This window comes from Schistocerca gregaria, chromosome 11, assembly GCF_023897955.1.
Source record: "Schistocerca gregaria isolate iqSchGreg1 chromosome 11, iqSchGreg1.2, whole genome shotgun sequence".
Lineage (NCBI taxonomy): Eukaryota > Metazoa > Arthropoda > Insecta > Orthoptera > Acrididae > Schistocerca > Schistocerca gregaria.
Genome location: NC_064930.1, coordinates 143,103,126 through 143,122,299, shown reverse-complemented (window position 1 = coordinate 143,122,299; position 19,174 = coordinate 143,103,126). Strand labels below are relative to the sequence as shown.

Genomic DNA, 19,174 nt, shown 5'->3' with positions numbered 1-19,174 from the left:
GACCCGTACCGTATAAGACTAACGGGAGACTTCGAATCTGCTGGTGTCGGCAGATATGTATTGCAAAGATCGACATGTGACGGTTCGAGCACACCTGTCAGAAGAGAGGCCAAAGGTGCACCGACAAGCGACACGCCGCCAGCACCCTCTCGACAGCTAGTATTTAGTTCGCTACTGCTGTCCAGAGGTTTTCGGTCACTAGCTCAGTCGCTCAGTCTTGCTCGCAGAGCGGGCTCAGGCTATGGCAGTATGTAGTGACCAGAGTAGTGTTTATAGTGGGACTTGTACTTCACCAGCAGAGAGGCTAATGTGGCCTATTAATGAGGAGCTCATACCACAACATATCATCATCATCATCATCATCAGTATTCTGCCGAAAGGCAGGTTGTCACATGGTAGTTCTCCAGGCTGTCCGATCTTTTGCCATCCTCTTCAAGCGTGCATAATTTCCTCTTCCCTTTATGTCATCTATAGTCTTGTATCTCCTTCTTCACCTCAGCCTTCTGCAAGCAATCCCTTCTCAATGAATGTCCCAACCAGTTCTTTTTTCTTTCTCTTACAACTTTCAGCAGACATCTCTCACCAACCCTTGCCAATACTCTCTCATTACTCACTCTTTCCATCCAGCTTATTCTCTCCATCCTCCTCCACATTCACATATCAAATGCTTCTAACCTTTTTTTTCATCCTCTCATCTTAGCATCCATGTTTCTGCCCCATTCAGTGCCACACTCCAGAGAAAACATTTGCTAAGCCTTTCCCTTAGAACTTTATCTAATTTGCCACATAAGAGTCTCCTCTTTCTGTCAAATACCTCCTTCGCTATGGCAGTTGGAGTTTTCACCTTCCAGTGACATCTTAGGTCTGCAGTTATTGTGCTCCCAAGATATTTAAATGCACTTACTTGGCTAATGGTAGCCTGTCCTATTTTAATATTGGATAGTCTGCGTCTTGCACTGATGACCGTACTCTTTTGTTTTTACTGTGTTTATTTGCATCCCGTATTCCACACAAGCTTCATTCAGATCTTTCAGCACGTTATTTAATGTCCACTCACTTTCTGCCACTAATACCGTGTCATCAGCAAATCATACATGTTCTATTGTCTTTCGACTAATACATATTCCTCTTTTCCCATCTAAGCCTTTCGCAATAATCTCTTCCAGTTAAACGACAGTGGGGAAAGGCAACAACCTTGTCTAACACCACGTCCAATGTTGCTTCCTTCTGACATTTCATTTCCATTCTTTATCGTTACTTTCTGGTGTAAATATAGATTCTATATCAGTCATCTCTCGTTGAAATCTACTCCTTTCCTCTTCAAAATATCCATCAGCTTGTCAAAAGCCTTTTCTAAATCTATAAAAAAGCAAAGATTTCTCTACCTCTTTCCACATGTCTTTCCCCTATAGATCTTAACACGCCATTAGCATCTCTTGTTCCTTTTCCTCTTCTAAATCGGAACTGTTCCTCTGCGATCCCTCTGTCCAGCTTGGCATATAGCCTTCTATTGAACACTCTCAGCAACACTCTAGCTGCATGAGACATTAGACTGTTGGTCCTATACTCTTCAGATTTTTTAAATGTTTCTCTTTTTCTCTATTGGTATCATAACTGTTGCAAGGAAGTCCTCAGGCCATTCCCCTTTGTCATGTATCTCATTACAGAGGTAGACTATTTCTTTTCTTGGCTTGTTTCCCAGACTCAACAGTTCTGCTGGCAAATCAATTCCACATGCTTTGCTGTTCTCCATATCCTTCAGCACCTTTTCTACTTCTGCTTCCAAGATTGAGAATCCCTTTCCATCTTCCGGAATGTCTTGCTCCTGTTCAACCTTAATTTCACTTTGTATTTCATCCCCATTATACAGACATTCAATATATTCTTGCCATCTGTTCAAAACCTTCTGTGGTTCTTCTGCTAGAGTATCATCCGCTCTTTCTATTTCCATGATATTCCTTTTCTCCTTTACATTCAAAAACAATCTCATTAGCCACTCTATACATCATTTCATACTTTCTCTATTTCTCCATTTTCTCTATTTTGTTGCATCTCTGTTTCAATCATTTTCCCTTGCTTCTTCAATTTCTCTTTTTAAGTCATTATTCAGTTTCCTGTACCTCTTTTTGCCTCCTTCAGTTTCTACATTTTTCCACTGTCTCTGCTCTTCCATCTTTTTCAACATGTTTTCTGTTATCCATTCTTTCCTGGTACTTTGGGATAATTTAGTTCCTAGTACTTCTTTGCCAGAGTCCATGAGTCCTTCCCTCATCTTTATCTATTTGTCATTAACACTTTCATTGACACTACGTCTTTCCCATTTTTCCATAAATCTGTTTTCCAAATCCGATGCCTTTCCTACCTCTTTGAGTCTTTCTATGTGTAGTCTTTCTTTTGCTTTACCTTTCCAGACTTTTTTCAACTTCACTTGTATTTATCCCATTCCTAGGTTGTGGTCTGAATTTATATCCGCTCCTGGATAAACTTTGGCATTCGTCAAACAGATCCTAAACGTTTTTTGTATTAGGATGTAGGCCAACTGATATCTTTCCCTATTCAAATTTGAAATCCATGTGTAACGTCTCCCTCTGTGCTGTTCAAATAATGTTACCCACTGCTAATGAATTTTCTTTACAGAACTAATTAGTCAATCACCTCTCTCATTTCTTATTCCTAATCCAAATTTTCCTACTGTGTCTTCATCTTTTCCTTCACCCACCACTGCCTTCCAGTCCCCCATCATGATAATGCAGGCAATTCTATTTTCTTTCTCGGTCAGTTCTTGTAATTTCTCATAATATTCTTCCACTTCCTTATCTCTATGCTGGCTGGTTGGCATATATACCTGTATTAGCACCATATCTCTTGAACTACCCTTCAGTCATGTCATCATCAGTCTTCCATTAATATATTGTACCTCAATTACCTTATTTTTCAGTTTTTTTTCTATCAATATTCCTACTCCATTTTCACCACTCTTGATTTCCCCTGAGTAAGAGAGCTTATAATCTCCACCTTCTATCTCCCCATTCTCTCCCCATCTCATTTCACACAAATCAAGGGCATCTAATCTGTTTCCTTTCATCTCCTGTTTTACATTCTCTGGCTTTCCTGCTTGTAGTAGTGTCCTCACATTCCATGTTAAAAACCCTTATCTTTCCTTCCTTCACTGTCCCTTTCTTCCTCTCAAAGACGTCTACTCTCAATGTGTTCCCCTCCCGGAGATCCGCATGAGGGGAAGTTCTAATTCCGGAATCTTTCACGTGGAGAGACATACCATATACTGCTTGGGAAGTTTCCCCGTTTCTTTCCACATAGGCAGTGGGTTGCCCAGCCTAAGACTCAGCCACTCACTAGGAGTCAGATGCAATCTGTAGCTGCCCCTCTGGGGTACAGTCGCTACTTGTACTCTTTTTGTACCAAAGGAGAAAAGGTGCCTCTTCCGCCAGCTTCACTGTTCCGAAAGACTCTTTCTCCACTGTCACTGCAGTTGGGGTCTTATACATATGATGGGAAAAGGACATGGTGAGGACAGGTTTGGGATGGTAAAGTAGGAGCGATAGGTCGTTGTGGGACACACTTTGTCTGACTCCTCCCTTTTGGCCTGTCCGGCTTATGTGACCCTTCTGGCAGCTAAGCTACCGCCGGTATAGCCCTCCTGATCCAGAGAACACAAACCTCCTAGCCCACACGGAGAGTGCTACGTTATGGCAGTGTTCCCTGAGGAGGCCACAATATGTGGAATCTGTTAAAGTTTAGTAGTAGCTGTCTGTTCAAGAAAATAAAGAACCGTGTAAATACTCATGTGCATTTGTGTTCTAGGGAGAGGATACCGGCCACCTGAAACATCCTCTCCCGTGTTTCCTATGATACGAGACTCTACAGTGGTGACGAAGACACTATATTGAACGTGTACAGAGGAGGGCAACAGAAAGAGTCACAGGTTTGTTTAACCTGTGGGAGAGTGTCACAGAGATACGGAAGGAACTGAACTGGAAGACCCTCTGAGGTAGACGTAAGCTACTGCAGGAAAGTCTATTAACAAAGTTTCGAGGACCGGCTTTAAGTAATGGCTCTTAAAAAAAAAAAACTAAAACCCCTTATGTGTTACTCAGGTAAGGATTGTGAGGAAGAGATTAGAATAATTACTACACGCGCAGACGAATTCGAACAATTGTTCACACCACTCTTAGTTCGTGAACGGAACAGGAAGAAACCGTAATAATTGGTACAGTGGTTCCCTCTGCTGTGAACCTCGTGGTGGTTTGCAGAATATAGACGTAGGTTTAGATCCCGACAGCAGGTCTTTTCGCTTAGAGTACCACTTTACGGTGCCGAGATTGTGCACTCGACTTTTGTACTGATCGCAACTGACCGTACACTCGTGCACGCTTCAGTAGGGCTACTGCACGTAGGAAGGAGGGTGGTACAGCACTAACTTAATGGCGACACCTCGATCTGTAAAATACGTTATCCCCCCTTCACGACATTAGACTCAAACTTGCTCCATTTCTTACCTCTACTGGACACCTATTAGTGTGTCCGGCTCTGCCGTAACGGTAGCTCGCACTCTACTGACGACACTTTTGGTGAGACGTGTGGGGAGGAGCAACAGTCTCTCTTCCCCGTAAGCCGAAAACGGAGAAGTAAGAGGAGTTCGGAACGATAGGCGACATTCCGACTCGTCCCGAAGGTGACTTTCCGCATTTGGGTCGAGACTGGGAAGGCCGGCCTGTTTTGGGAACATTACCGCTGATGATCACTTCAGAGATGTCGCTTTACGACAGGGTGCACTGTCGTGCCGATACTAACAGTTATCGTCTCTGAACATTTACATTTATTTATTGGAAGTCACTGATCTCCCGTTCGGCTTTCTACTGACAACCTGGTACTCCTCGTCTCCTTTTATAGTGGTGGGTCCGGCTCTTGTGACATTTAGTGGTCAGTTCCACATTACATAAGGGTGTCCGGATATTTTTGATCAGATAGTATATATAGAGAAGCAGCGTAGCTTTGTCATCAGTCTTATGATCAAATGGAGGAGTCTTGTAGTCAGCTGAGTACCTCCTCCCCTCCTTGCCCTGCTCAGTCCCTCCAGTTTGCAGGGAGTCACTTCTGTTCAGAGAGAGAGAGAGAGAGAGAGAGAGAGAGGGAGGGAGGGAGTTGTACAGGCATTTGGCATCCCATGGAAAGGTGAGTTTAATGAAATAAGTTTTTTTTTTTTTGTCTACATAGAAGCCTTTGGCAGAGAGAAGTGACATTATCTAAATTAAATTCCTGCAACGAATAGTCGTCATCCCCTCTGTGGTATTAAGATGTAGTGCATGCGAATAGCTAATTGCATTTTTTTGTCGATGGTGGTGTTCTCATGACATTCATTACAGGTCATCGAACCGCCAGAACAGACAGCAGTGGCCTCACCTAAAAGGAAAAACAAAAAACAGGAGCGTCAGCATTGGGCTGCGGCGAGTATCTCTCTGCAGACAAATTCCGATGCACCGGCCGTCACTGCAGGTAAAAAAATAATGCAACGGAGACTTACGGAAACTCTTCCTAATGTTTTAAAAGAAGCACATTTTGTTTGCTCATGATATCATCATCAAAAAATGTTTTGCATAATCCCGGTTCCCAGAATTCCTGAAGATAGACATTGACTGTGGATATTGTATCACAGACACAGTCCCTTTGACTGTTCAGTGATGTCACTAAATCCGCCCAAAGGTGTAAACGACCATTCATGAGTAGCGCCTATTAGACTGCCTAGATGGCCAATACCGCAGTTTGGTTGTGTCCGCACTGTTACTTTATGCCAGGAATGGTTCCCAGGAAGGGAAGTGTCCAGGCGTCTCGGAGTGAACCGAAGCGATGTTTGCACATGGAAGAGATGCAGAGCGACAGGAACTGTCAATGACGTGCCTCTCTCGGGCCCTCCGAGGGCTACTACTGCAGTGGATGACTGCTACCTACGGATTATGGCTCGGAGGAACCCCGACAGTGACCCCACCGTGTCAAATAATGTTTTTCGTGCAGCCACAGGACGTTGTGATACGACTAAAACTGTGCGCAACAGGCTGCACGATGCGCAACTTCACTCCCGACGTCCACGGTGAGTCCACCTTTGCAACCACGACACCGTGCGGTGATGTACAGATGGGCCCAGCTACATGCCGAATGGACTGCTCAGGATTGGCATCACATTCTCTTCACTGACGAGTGTCACATATGCCTCCAACAGGACAATCGTTGGAGACGTGTCTGGATGCAACCTGATCAGGCTGAACGCCTTAGACACACTGCCCAGTGAGTGCAGCAAGGTGGAGGTTCCCTGCAATTTTGGGGTGGCATTATGTGGGGCCGACGTACGTTGCTGGTGGCCATGGAAGGCGCCGTAACGGCTGTACGATACGTCAGTGCCATCCTCCGATGGATAGTGCCACCTTATCGGCAGCATATTGGAAAGGCATTACTCTTTGTGGACAATTCTCGCTCCCATCGTGCACATCTTCTGGATGACTTCCTTCAGGACATCGCTCAGCCAGAGTGGCCAGCATGTGCTCCAGACATGAACCCTTTGCAACATGCCTGGGGTAGATTGAAAGGTGCTGTTTATGGACAGTGTCACACACCAACCATTCTTAGGGATCTGTGCCGAATCGCTGTTGAAGAGTGGGACAATCTGGACTGACAGTGCCTTGATGAATTTTTGTGGATAGTGTGCCATGTCGAATACAGGCCCATATCAATGCAAGAGGATGTGTTATTGGGTATTAGAGGTACTGGTGTGTACAGCAATCTGGACTACCTCCTCTGAAGGTCTCGCTGTATGGTGGTACGACATGCAATGTGTCATTTTCATTAGCAATAAAAAGGACAGAAATGATGTTTATGTTGTTCTCTATTCCAATTTTCTGTGCTGGTTCCAGAACTCTCGGAACCGAGGTGTTGCAAAACTTTTTTTGATGTGTGTATTACTTCTGTCGCAGCGACAGGTAACTAGTGAACATACATTAACCTCTTTACTCGATAAAGTCTGCTCGATTTGCAGTAGGCTTTGTATGAGCATTTGGAATTCTGATGCATTGCAATTGGCAGTGTTCCCGCCATCCACTGGCTACAAGCAGACGGCAGTGGGTGCATTTGTGGTGTGGCACTTTTTCCACTAGGTGACTCAAGAACTGTATGCTACTGGAGTGCAGCTACCCTTCTTTTTTAAAGGTTATTCGACAATGTATTTTGATATCTTAGCTATTTCACTATGTAACCGCCGTTGAAATTGCTACGCTTTCTGTGTACTCATTTGCCACCAATTTCTTCAACCTGTCAGTAACATGTTCTGTTGACTGGCGCCGGCAGGGGTGGCCGAGCGGTTCTAGGCGCTGCAGTCTGGAGCTGAGAGGCCGCTGCGGTCGCAGGTTCGAATCCTGCCTCGGGCATGGTTGTGTGTGATGTCCTTAGGTTAGACAGGTTTAAGTAGTTCTCAGTTCTAGGGGACTGATGACCTCAGATGTTAAGTCCTATAGTGCTCAGAGCCATTTGAACCATTTTTATTTTGTTGACTGGTAGTTTCGTTCTGTGCGTTTGTGTGAAATCAGGGTCTTGTCACAAGTAACAACAGGTTTTAGAAATCCCTCGCAATTCTTGTTGTACTAAATCAGCAAATGTCAATCCAGCTCCCATTCATTGTCTCATGTGTTCATCTCTCAAAAGTTGAGGGACTCTCCTGGAACACCATTTTCTATAGCTCAAATTACTACTAGCAATTTTGTTAAGAGCTGATTGTAAAATGTCAGTAAAGCACAGCACCACAGTCCAGTGGTTGTTTGACATCCATCCTGTTGAAATTTTCTTTCTATCCTCAATTGGAGTTCATCAGCCACAACTGAAAGTGGCCCTATGATTCTTTGTCACAAATATTCAGTCAGTCACCATTAAACATGATGCACTACTTTGAACTGTTCATTAATTATATTTCCATGAACTTTGGTTATCTATCTGTAAATTTTGATAGGGTGGACATTTTTTGCATTCAGAAATTGTATTACACTACTAACTCAAACATTGTAAATTTTGCTACATAGCATAGATACCTAGTAAATGACCATGCCTGCTTTCTCTTAGTGCCATACTGGCACCAATGATTATTATTATTATTATTATTATATATTTCACCCCCCCCCCCCCCCCCCCCCCAGGTAACACAAATGATATAACCAGTTTTGACTTACTGCTAACTCATCATTGCTTAGTCTATCCCCCCCCCCCCCCCCCCAAAAAAAAAAAGAATTGTGTGACCCTCGGCTGAAATACGTAATAAAGTAATATAGTGTGCCTGTTTTTTCGCAATGCAGTATGTGGAAGTAATTTCTGTTGCAGGTAAAAAGGCAGATTATGGAATTGATGGTCATTGAGCTATTTTTTGGTTACTGCTTTATTATTGAGAATGACTTTCCTGTTATTTTTATAGTTATTTTAAGAACTGAAGAAGGAAATACAATAAATTCTGCCATATCTCTTTTGAGTACATTGTTGCTCACTTCCTACTGGTGGTGGAATTTTTAGTAACTTCGAACTTGTTCACTATTCTTCATTAACTTGTGTTTCTGTCAGCTCCAGACTGATTATTTTTCCTTCATCACTACTGTTTCTCTTTACAACCGACAAATGTATTACATCGAATATTCATCCTGTTTGCAGTAATTGAAGTTAAATGCCTTGTATGTTGTTTAGATTATGAAAATTGTGTGTTGTAATGGATTCTTGTACTTGTATTTTCTCAACATTGTATAACTATTTCTGTATACTATTTTTCTGTTTTTAGATCCTGAACCATTAAAAAATTCGAGCAAGAAAATTGTGAATGCCAGGAAGGCAGAACATGCCAGACTGGCTAGTCAGGGCTGGGAGGGGTCGGGTTCGGGCACCTCTGAGGGGGAAGAAGATGTGCCTCTGTCCTCACTGCTCAGGACTGTAAAGGAGTCTCGGAAGGTCGATTACGAAGAGCCGACTGAGGTGCGTCAAGAAAACGTGGAAGGCCAGCTGAATGTCAGTACGGTGGTCAGCTGCACTCCCGATGTCACTCGAGGGAGGTTGCCGCGTTCAGGGGAGGAGTGTGCCGCAGCTGCTGAGGAGGCGTGTCACACTTCCAGCCTGACCAAAGTGGAAATGCCTACGTTTGAAAAGTGTGCCACAGAATCTGGGGGAATAACAGTGGACTCGGCAGGAGACCACGAGGAGGTTGCAACTGTCTGTAGTGTCGAGAAAAGCTCGAAAGAAGTTGCGGACTTTGTATCCACTGACGTCATTCGGGAGTTTCAAATACCCTCAGAGGCTAAAGAAGTGCGATACACATCTTCAGAATACTTGTCGAGCAAAAGGAAGAGGGCTTCTGAAGAGGATAAGGACGATTGTTTGATCACTGGTACTGTTGCTGCTGCTATTTGTACTAAAGGGGGAGTCGAAGCCAACTCAGTTGCAGATATCCAACCCTTTAAGGTGGCAAAAAAAGATGTGCCGATCGATAGTACATGTCCGGAGGACGAGAATGCAGAGTTGTCAATATTAGTGAATGAGAATGCTCGACTCGGATTGGCAGGAAATGGGGGGCGACCTGCGTCTTACGACAGTTCGAGCGAGTTCGAAGAGGGGACCGGTATCGAGATGTCTGCTGTAGTTCGTCTGTCGGACGAAGTGACATCAAGACGTGTGGACACACCTGAGGCCGGTGCAGAGTATGCGAATGTGCCAGAAGTAACTGCCGAACTGGTCCGTACTAGTCTCGCACAGGCAACCGCAGAGCAAAACTCTGGCGAAGTTGCAGTTTTGTCACACGGCAGCTTCGAATGTGTGGAGCCGGCAGACACCCTTCAAATTTCGGACGATCAGAGTGTTGTCGATCTTACTCCTGAGGAAATTCAGAATTTACTGCCTCCCTTGCACACCAGTCCTAAAATGGACTCTGACAAGTTTGGGAACACGCCTCTAGATACTGAAGATTTGACTGCTTGCTTTAACGCCCCGTCAGAAACTCTGCCCGACCCGGAATTTCTTTTTTCGGACTTACCGGTGCCCGTACATTCGTCGAACACGTGTGACCGTAGTGTGCGGCCGGAGGTGAATGTAGATGGAGTGCCAACTGTGGATGGACCCGAAGCGGCGGCACGGCTGCCAATTACAGACAGACTGGAGCCAGATTTCTCGATCAGTATTCCCGAGTGCGGAGACACGACAGTGGGCAGTGGAGAGGAAAATGCGGAGGACATTTTAATAGGTGGCTTACTGCCACACGGTGAGGAGGAAGTATCGGAGGTTAACGTAAACATAGCTGGAGGTCTGCCTGAGAAGGAAGTCGAGCCACCGGCAAAAGGTGAAGGGCAATACGGTGACGAAGAGGAGAGGACATCAGAGAAAAATGACGAGCAGTTTGTATACCACTCAGAGTGTGCAGCTGTCGAAAGTACTTCCCACGAGAGTTGTCCTGACGTTTTGGACAGAGGAAGAGATGAGATTTATGAGGATGAGAAAAGAGGAGAGGAGGAAGGAGAAGCAGTCAATGAAGTGATGAGCAGTAGAGGAGAGCAAATATCTCAGTTACAAGAACAGTTGCCAGCAGCAGAACAGCTAAAGAACATTTGTATAGATGCTACTCTCAGTGATTCAGAAGCACTGGTTAATGTTACAAAACGAGAAAAGATTCTCACGACGTGCTCTGCAGAGATGGACATTTCTGACCCGAGGGACTACCTAGAGGAAGTTTCCCGGACCAATTCTGACAGTGATAAAAGTCCCGATAAATTGCAGCAGGAAGAGAAAGCTGTAAAGCTGTCTCAACGTCGGAAGCAACGCAAGCGGAGGAACAGTGCTAGGGAGAAACTGTTTGCTACAGCTGACACCAGCGAGGCTCCGAGTGATGGTGGCAGTACGGACGGAAATATGTTTTCAAAAGTAGAAGTCGCTTCTGGACCTGCCAGTTCTCCTGCGGTACAGTGCAGAGTGATGAGACAGTCTGACGGTAACTCCTGTGGACATCTGTTCACTGAAAAATTGGGAGATACTACCGATGAAGTGGGAGTCCTCTGTCCTACACATTCTGATGATGTGACAAGAGGTGTACCGGAGAAAGACACAAAAACATTCTGTGTGGAGGACTTTCCTATAGGAAATCCAGATTGGGGCTACGAGAACATACTAATGAAGGAACCTCCATTTAGTGACCCGGCAGGTGCCTTTGTAGGGAAGCCTGCGGTTGCGAATCCTTGTGTCGACGTTGTGAATCGGGATGTGGCGCCTCTTGCTGTTGGCCACATTAGTAAGGAGTTTGATACCTGCAAACTTTTGGTGGGTGTGGAGATGTTACCTAACAGTGTTAGAGACTATAGTACAGGGAGTCATACGGACGAGAAAAATAGAGAAAATAAAGATGACACACAGCTGTCACCGCGACCAGTTGTTGAGGCACTTGACAAACTACTCGGGTCACAGGAGAGTGATTTGCCAGAGATTCAGAAATTAGACACTGAAAGAGATGACAAAACGATAACTGCAGTAAGTCCATTAGCTTCTTTTGACAGTAAGGCTGTTAACTTACGTCCTAAACACACAACTGTTGCTCGAGAGGGAACAGATGTTAGTTCTGACAACAGAGTGGGTGACGTTGCCGAGATTTGGACACAAGATGCTGCCGTGCCGGGAAAAGTGGCAGCCTCGGGGAAAGGTGGATGTTCGTTCGAAGTCGAGTGCAGCAGTAAAATTTGGGAGAATGGAGATCTGCGGCCCGTTTGTAAGCAGATGTCAGGGGAAGTCGAAATCAATGTCGGTCATGGGACCACGACACCACCTAGCAGTCCGTACGGTGTAGCGAGTCTGGAGCTCGGAGAGGAGAATGTTCGGCATCTGCAGAATACCGAAGCACCTAATATGTTCGAGCAGAGAGGGGATGACAATATATTGGGAAAGATTACCGGAGAAGCATTGCAGACCGATAGTCACGGAGCTGCATTGACTGAATGTGAGACCGTCTTTTGTGAGCAGAGTGAAAGGCAAAACGAGGACGCAGATTTCAAATTGAGTGACGAGGCACGGGAGCTACAGGACCGAGAGCAGTCTATTCTCACAACTGACGACACACTCGGAGCCTTTTCCAAGCTTTACGAGGTGCCAGACGAGAGTAGTGACTTCGCAGCAGACACTCGGTTCGCGAAGGTGACGAATGAAGTATCCGATACGAGTGAGCTCTCGCCGTCGATAGTACGCTCTGCGACCGGAGAGATACTTCCGACTGAGGAGTTCGTGAGAAAGGAATCGGATCCTGTCACTGACGAGAGGCCACAAAAGGGGAAGCGCAGGAAGAGAAACAGAGAGAGGAGCAGAGTGCTGGCGGCTGCGGAGAGCACAGACAGCACAGTCACAATAAAGGGAGACGATTCTTCCTGTATCTTAGAAAGGGCCAATTATTCGGTGACCCCAGAAATTGATCTGCCTGTGACGGGAGGCACGTTTGCCACAGAAACAAGTCTGGTGAAATGTGAAGGTCAGGAAAATATAGCTGGTATGAGCAACCATCCTGCAGAGTGTGTAGTTGGAAATACATGCCTGCAAGAGACAGTGTCAAAATCTGAGGGGATCCCAAAGATACTAGATGTTATACCTAATATTTCAGTGTGTGGGAATGTCAGAAGAGTACAGAGTCCTAGCACAGAGCTGGAGGTGCAGAATTTCTCAAAGCAGACCAAAGATGGGAAAGGAAGCAAAACCAAACGTGAGTGCAGCAAAGAGGAATTCATTTTGCAGCCGACAGTGGAGATAAAGGGTACAGAAACAGATGCACTGTCCATGGAACGTATAGGAAGAAGTGAGGGTGACAGAGTAATACCTGCCGATTGTCAGAATTCGACCGTAGAAGTTGTCGATGAAGGGGTACCATCCACTGTCGGTGAAGAGGATGCGGCAGGGCGAGTTACTGCTATATTGCAGGCGGAAGACAATGAAAGTAATGATACTGTGAATGAGAGAGAGAATAAAGAGCCCGAGGGGAGCCAGCATCTACAGGGTGAGGAAAAGGTGTGTGAGGTCGGAATAGTACCACCACCGACAGAATCTGGTCACAGTGGCCTGTGCCACGTCAAGGATGCCGTAGAGGAGATGCAAGTTCCAGAAGTGAAGACAGACACAGAGTTTGCTGTAACGAATCTCAGTTCTACAGTGTCAGAAATTTTGGACGATGGTGAAATCACCCGTTCCAAACTGCAGGAATCTCAGCAGCCTACTGTCAAAGTGCCTCTGTATTTCAGTGGCTCAGGGGCAGACAGCAGAAAATTGGCGGTCGGCAGTGTGGAAGAGAACATTGCAGTCGAGCCGACGAATGACCCTACAGTCGAGCTCTCCAAGCTAGACGAAATGCTCAACAGAATAGTACTTCCCACAGTGCCGACAAAGGAAGGGCCCACTGAAATGGATCAGGCCAGATGCAGTTTGGACAGTTTGCTCAGAATTGTTACAGATGGAGATTCGCATACTGACGAAAAGGTCGGAAAACTGGAGCAGGACGATATGCCGTCAGATGCGTGTCCGGCAACGGGAGAGAGTACCGTACTGCGAGGGGACATCGGAGAAGGACTCACATCGACACCTGTACTCGGCCACACAGTCGGCTCCGAGGAGGCGGATGACAGAGTTGCAGTGCGTCCTGCTGAACCTGTCGAAGTCGAACAGAATCGTACTTGTTTAGGAGACAATGATGAAGACGAAAAAACTGCTCTCAGTGGGCTGCTCCTTTCGTTGGCATCACCTGAGAAATTCTCAGAATTTCGTGTCGATGCTGTGGACAGGAGGCATCGTCACCGCCACCACCACCGGGAGAAAAAAAGTGGCAAGGAGTCAAAAGATGACAGGGTAGAAAATGTGTCGGAGGTAGAGGACTCGGACAGATTACAAGCAGAGATATTACAGAGGTTGACCAGTGCTAGAAACCATCACAGGAGTGGCAAAAAGAACCACCACAAGCACGACAAATACAGAACACAACACGAGGCTCGAGAGTGGTCAGTTCCCACAGAGCCGGATCACTCGGAAAGTCAGTGTACTGCCGAGTCTGATAAAAGAAATGACTTCCACATTCCCAAAATAAAATCCTACAGGAGTAATCACGGACCGAGCACGCCACCTGGGGAACCTTCCTGTGAAGCGTTTAGTCCGGTACAGTCAGAGTTTGATGCGCCTAGGGCCGGAGGACCACGGGAGGCACTAGGTGACACTAAGGATGCCGAGACTGAAAACAGTCCAACTGCATTTGCACTGTCCACCCTCGAATTGCCGAATAAGGGAAACAAGAAGACGATTCCAATTCCAAGGAAGAAGGACAACCGTAAACACCACTCGGAGTCACCCACAGACGAAGTACTCTCGGATTCTTGTAGTAAATATGATATAGTTAATCCTAGACTGAAAGAACACAGGGCAGACGAGGGGGACACCTTTCTGGAAGAGTATGTGTACAAATCGTCCACCAGGATGCACAGCCTCAGTTCCTTCGGCAGAGGAGATCTGTTCAACCAGTCGAGGAAAGAATACCGGAGGGAACACGGGAAGGCCCCGAGAGACGAAGGTACGCCATTGGCGGCAGATGTGGGAGCTTCGGTCACTTGCAGCACCAAACAAGAAACTGGAAAAGGCCAGAGAAGAAGTCCCGTACAAAATTATCGACATGAAACTGTCCACCCGTTGCAACTTCTTCTGGATGCTGCTAGTAGGGCTGACGAAAATGGCTTTCTCACTTCTTGCGACAGAATCTCTGGCACAGACCCAAATTCTCCGAGTTACCTGGACACTAATTTGGACAAGAGGAAGTGCCAGGATGGCGATTTTACTAGTTCGGAGATCGATTCGATTGGCACGAGTGGTAACCTCGGGACTGTAAGAAACCCCGACAGCCCTGTACGTGCCGATGTATACTCCACAGAGCAGCAGAAAAAATCTTACAGTGACGCTCTGGGCTTCCCGTCGAGAGTCAACGGACGGAGAGATACGCACAAGCATTCAAAGAAATCGCACAGAAAAGACAGGCTGAAGGACCACACATCGAAAGTTGTAGACGGTATCAGAAATAAATTTGACAAAAAAGAGTGTCGCCGTGAGGAAAACAGTGTACGCATCTCTGCAAAGTACGGCCCGTCGACTGATATCGTAAGCACAATTTCGAGATCCACAGCTAATCGTATTGACGATAGAGTGGCAGGTGATGTCGAAGGTTTAAATCACAAATTTTCTTCGCGGTATAAGTTCCGAGACGACGATTCTGTCAGCCAAACTAAATTAGAATTTGACACCACCTTTCCAGGTAGTATTCCAGCAGATAAACCCAGAACCCAAGTTGGAAAGAATTACCAGAATCTTGATACGCAGTCAAAGGGTGCAGCTCGAGAATATCCGAACGAAGATAAAGACGTATCGTCGGTTCCCGACGAGGTACTGAGTCCACCACGGAAACGCCACCGTGACGAAACTCAGACGGTAGTCGGCAAGAAGCACTCCGTATGCGACAATAAATCCGAATACGTGTCTCGCGAGCGTGTGGAAGTGGCAGAGGCTCAAGGGCCACCTAAAAGATCCCACCGGGTCGAAAAGAGTTTCAGAGAGCACCACCGGCATCACAAAAAGCACAAGTGTGCTGCAGAACGAGGTTCCCACAATCAGAGCCCGACTTCACTGAAAGGTCACAGGAGGGAACACCACAAACACCACCGGCATCGCCACCGCCATCACCACCGCCACCACAGGAAAGAGGGAGAGAAGGTCGAGCCGAACAGTGCGGTAGCTAACAGTGCCGAATCAGAAGACCCGTCAAATAAATACGACAGACGGCAGGAAGTAGATACCACTGTCGAAGAAATAGGTAGGGTACAATCCGAAGAGAGAGTGGAACAGATCGATGTAGATGAAGCACCTACGGAAAAGTGTGACCGGCAAGTGACAGTAGACACTATTTTGTCAGACAGTGGAGTCGTATCCATCCCCGTCGAGATACTAGTCTCGGGTGACGATGCCGACAGTAGCCTGAGGCGCCACGAAGAAAAACGTGTCCGTGAAGAACTCGAGGACATGTTGCAGGTTCTGGAAGGTAGTGCCCGTAAAGGAGACCGCCGAGAAACTGCCGAAGCTGTAACTTCGGAGCAGGTCGCGGGATTTGGCGGAGAGTTCGGAATATTTCCCCTCGGAGACTCGGCGGGTCAGCAGGACGTTACGGGATTGGGAGGACCCGTCGGGATCGGAGCAGGTCTGACGTTAGCGTCGCCTCCGCCACCGTTGCTACAGCAACAGCTACAGCAGACTTCCAGTGCCGGCGAGCTGACGGAGGACGAGATCATAGAAATCCTCTCTGAAGTGGAAGGGAACAACACGGTAAGGGAGCCGTCACCACTGGTCACTCCGAAGAAAGACTTCCACAGGAAGCAGCTCTCGGAGGTCGAGCAGGTACGGCCGTCAGTCGAGCCGCGAGCTCCGCCAGAGGTCCTGTCGGATGCCGAAGACGATCTCCCACTCTCACTGTCCGTGTGCCTCGGCAGCTTACCGCAGACGACTCCCGCTATGGACGGAGACGTTCCCGTCGCCCGGTTCGGACCAGCCACTCCGTCGGGCCCACCTGTACTACAGCCGTGCACTGTAGACGGACTGAATGGTGAACAAGTCTTGCCTCTGCTGCCTGCAGAACCGACACCGCCTCGGCCTGACGATAGAGGAGAAGTCTGCAATTTAGACGAGAAACTGGGTCCGCCGACACTGGATTTGATAGCTGCACCTCATGCCGAGGAGGTGGTGCCTGTTAAAGAGGGGGAACCTTTCAGTGAAATACCTGTGTTGTCTCCGGCACCGGCTGTGGCAGAGAAGGAAATACTGGACATCGACAGGAAGAATAAACACGAGAAGAGATCGAGGCGACACTCGGAATGTGGTGAAAAGCAGAAGCATGTCGTGCCACCCATCTCGATAAAGATTACGTTACCGATTGCCGATATTGCCGATCCCCCCGCCGGTGCAGTTAAATCGCAGAAGAAAAAGGAACGTAAAAAGCACAAGAAGAAGGAAAACTTGCTTCAAAATTTTGCTTCGGATAATACTACCTCTGTTAGTGAAATGCCTAAGGTGGTTGCAGAGTCTGGTGAATTAATTCAGAAGGTCGAGGTGACAGAAGACACTGTAGAGGAGATGCCACCCGTACGCCTACCGGAAGTGCTAGACGTGGAGTGTGCCGATTCTCGAGTTCTCGATAGTGACGAACGTTTGGATCGGAGTGGAGAGACTGTGTTTGATTCGGCTGCAGCAGCAGGGGAAGGAGAAACCGTCGCAGAGACGGCACGTGTCGAACCCCGATCGGAACCGGATGCAGAGACAGATCGCCAGGAGACTACCAAGTCTCCTAAGAAGAAGCAGTCTAAGAGCCCTCAGAAGCGCAGGAAAGACGGACGTGCCTCACAGAACACGGAAGATGCGGACGAGGCTCTGGCACGCACAATATCTGCCCCTAGGCCACGCCGACTGGCGAAAGAGGTCGCTTTGAAGGAAGTGCGCAACCACTTCCTGATAGACGGACAATTGGAGGCTCTAATCGGAGCCAATGTCGAGGACGAGTTGTCGTTGCTTGCCGTCGACAGTGCACTTTTCGGGGTTACTGACCGACCTGAACCATCTGGGGACAAGAACAAGCAGGATAAGACCGGTTCCGGGCAAGGGGATGCAGAAGCCGACACTCCCGTGAAAGCCGTACGTCCCGCCGTCGCTCCGACAGAAAGTGTCGCAGCCGACGGGCGGAACTCCACGGCTACCCGCACCACGTCTTCTTCGGTCACCGATCAGCGCGGGAGGAGGAAAGCCAGGGCTGACATCTCAAAGACGAATTGTGTTACCGAAGGTGAGGATGTAAAAAGCAGTAACAGAGAAGTGGTCGACCGAGACGTCAAATCGGAGAAGGCGACAAGCGAGTTGACAGTGGATAAGATAAGTGAGCTGCAAAAGGTGACGGAGGGAGCCGAAGAGCAATTGCCTGCTACACCTCTGAAGCGAGCCTGCAGTTCTCCCGGAAAGAGCCCCGAACCGAAGAAGAAGGTGAGGAGAGTCAAGGCAAAATCTGGAGTCGTGCCGATCACTAAGTTGGAGATTCTGCCGAGTGCACGAGATGTAGTGCCTGCTGTGAAAAGTGTCAAAGCAGAATCGCAGGCAGCAATTCCGAATGCAGACAAACTGAAGATATCTCTCGGAGACAAAAAGGTTGAGGATAATTGTGAGACAGAGCACAAGGTGACACCGGATTTGACGAACAAACTGTACGTATCCCCCAAAGAATGCCCCACGTCCCCGACCCTCCCGAAAGCGCCGCATACGGACGACAGGAGTTTTCGCTCGTTAACTGTGAGGGAGAAGCGATCGACTCGCTGCAACCTGTCGTACGAGGAGATGTACACGTCTTCCGACGTGACGAGCGAGACGGACAATAGCCAGGAGCTTCCTGCGGAGGCTGGAACCGGCCGTGTGCCGGGTAGCGGCCAGGCAGCGCTGCCGTTCCCGCCGAGAGCGAGCAGTGATGACAGTGACGAGTCGGGCGATAGCGATGGTGACGACAAGCAGAGGAAGCGGAAAGGATCCAAGAAGAAGGTGACCACACCGGAAGCTGGCACTTCTAATTCAGGTGGGCCGATGTTTTAGTTAAGTAGACAGTTAGCAGCTTTAAATTTAAAGCCAGTTTACAGGACGCCACATAATATCTGCCGAGAAACACAGCCACTGTTCGATATTTATAACGAATTAACGGTTCGTTTTATAATTGTAATCTGATGAGAAACAAAATGTTCCAAATATCCATTGGCAAGAAACAGTAAATTGTTCCAAAAATGCCCTCAGTTTAGCAGTGGACAGTGGTTGTAAAGTGTAACTTAGTCAGTGAGCCTCGGTACCTTTAGAATGCCATATGCCATCAGTACAGATAAAAGAAATAAGTGTTTCAAATTTTATTAAAAATAGATTTTATCATTATAAATTTGATATAATTAACAGCCATTGAATATGAGAAACATATAAACTGTAGTATTTCAGTTTTGCGATTGGATTTTTACTTTCATACTTCGAGAGAATCAATTTGTTCCCTGGATCGATATCTGCCACTAAAACATTCGGAGCACTATGAGCAGTG

General features: G+C 47.1%; 1 protein-coding gene across 7 annotated transcripts in view; it reads left to right on the top strand.

Annotated features, from left to right (window-relative positions):
• Positions 1–19,174, top strand: part of LOC126295258 (uncharacterized) — a 181,151-nt gene that overhangs the window by 69,024 nt on the left and 92,953 nt on the right. For all 7 annotated transcript variants that reach the window (XM_049987665.1, XM_049987664.1, XM_049987660.1 and 4 more), the window contains 2 exons: positions 5,385–5,514; positions 8,819–18,673. In XM_049987665.1, coding sequence (XP_049843622.1) covers positions 5,385–5,514; positions 8,819–18,673 — 9,985 coding nt within the window. The remainder of the gene's footprint in view (positions 1–5,384; positions 5,515–8,818; positions 18,674–19,174) is intronic.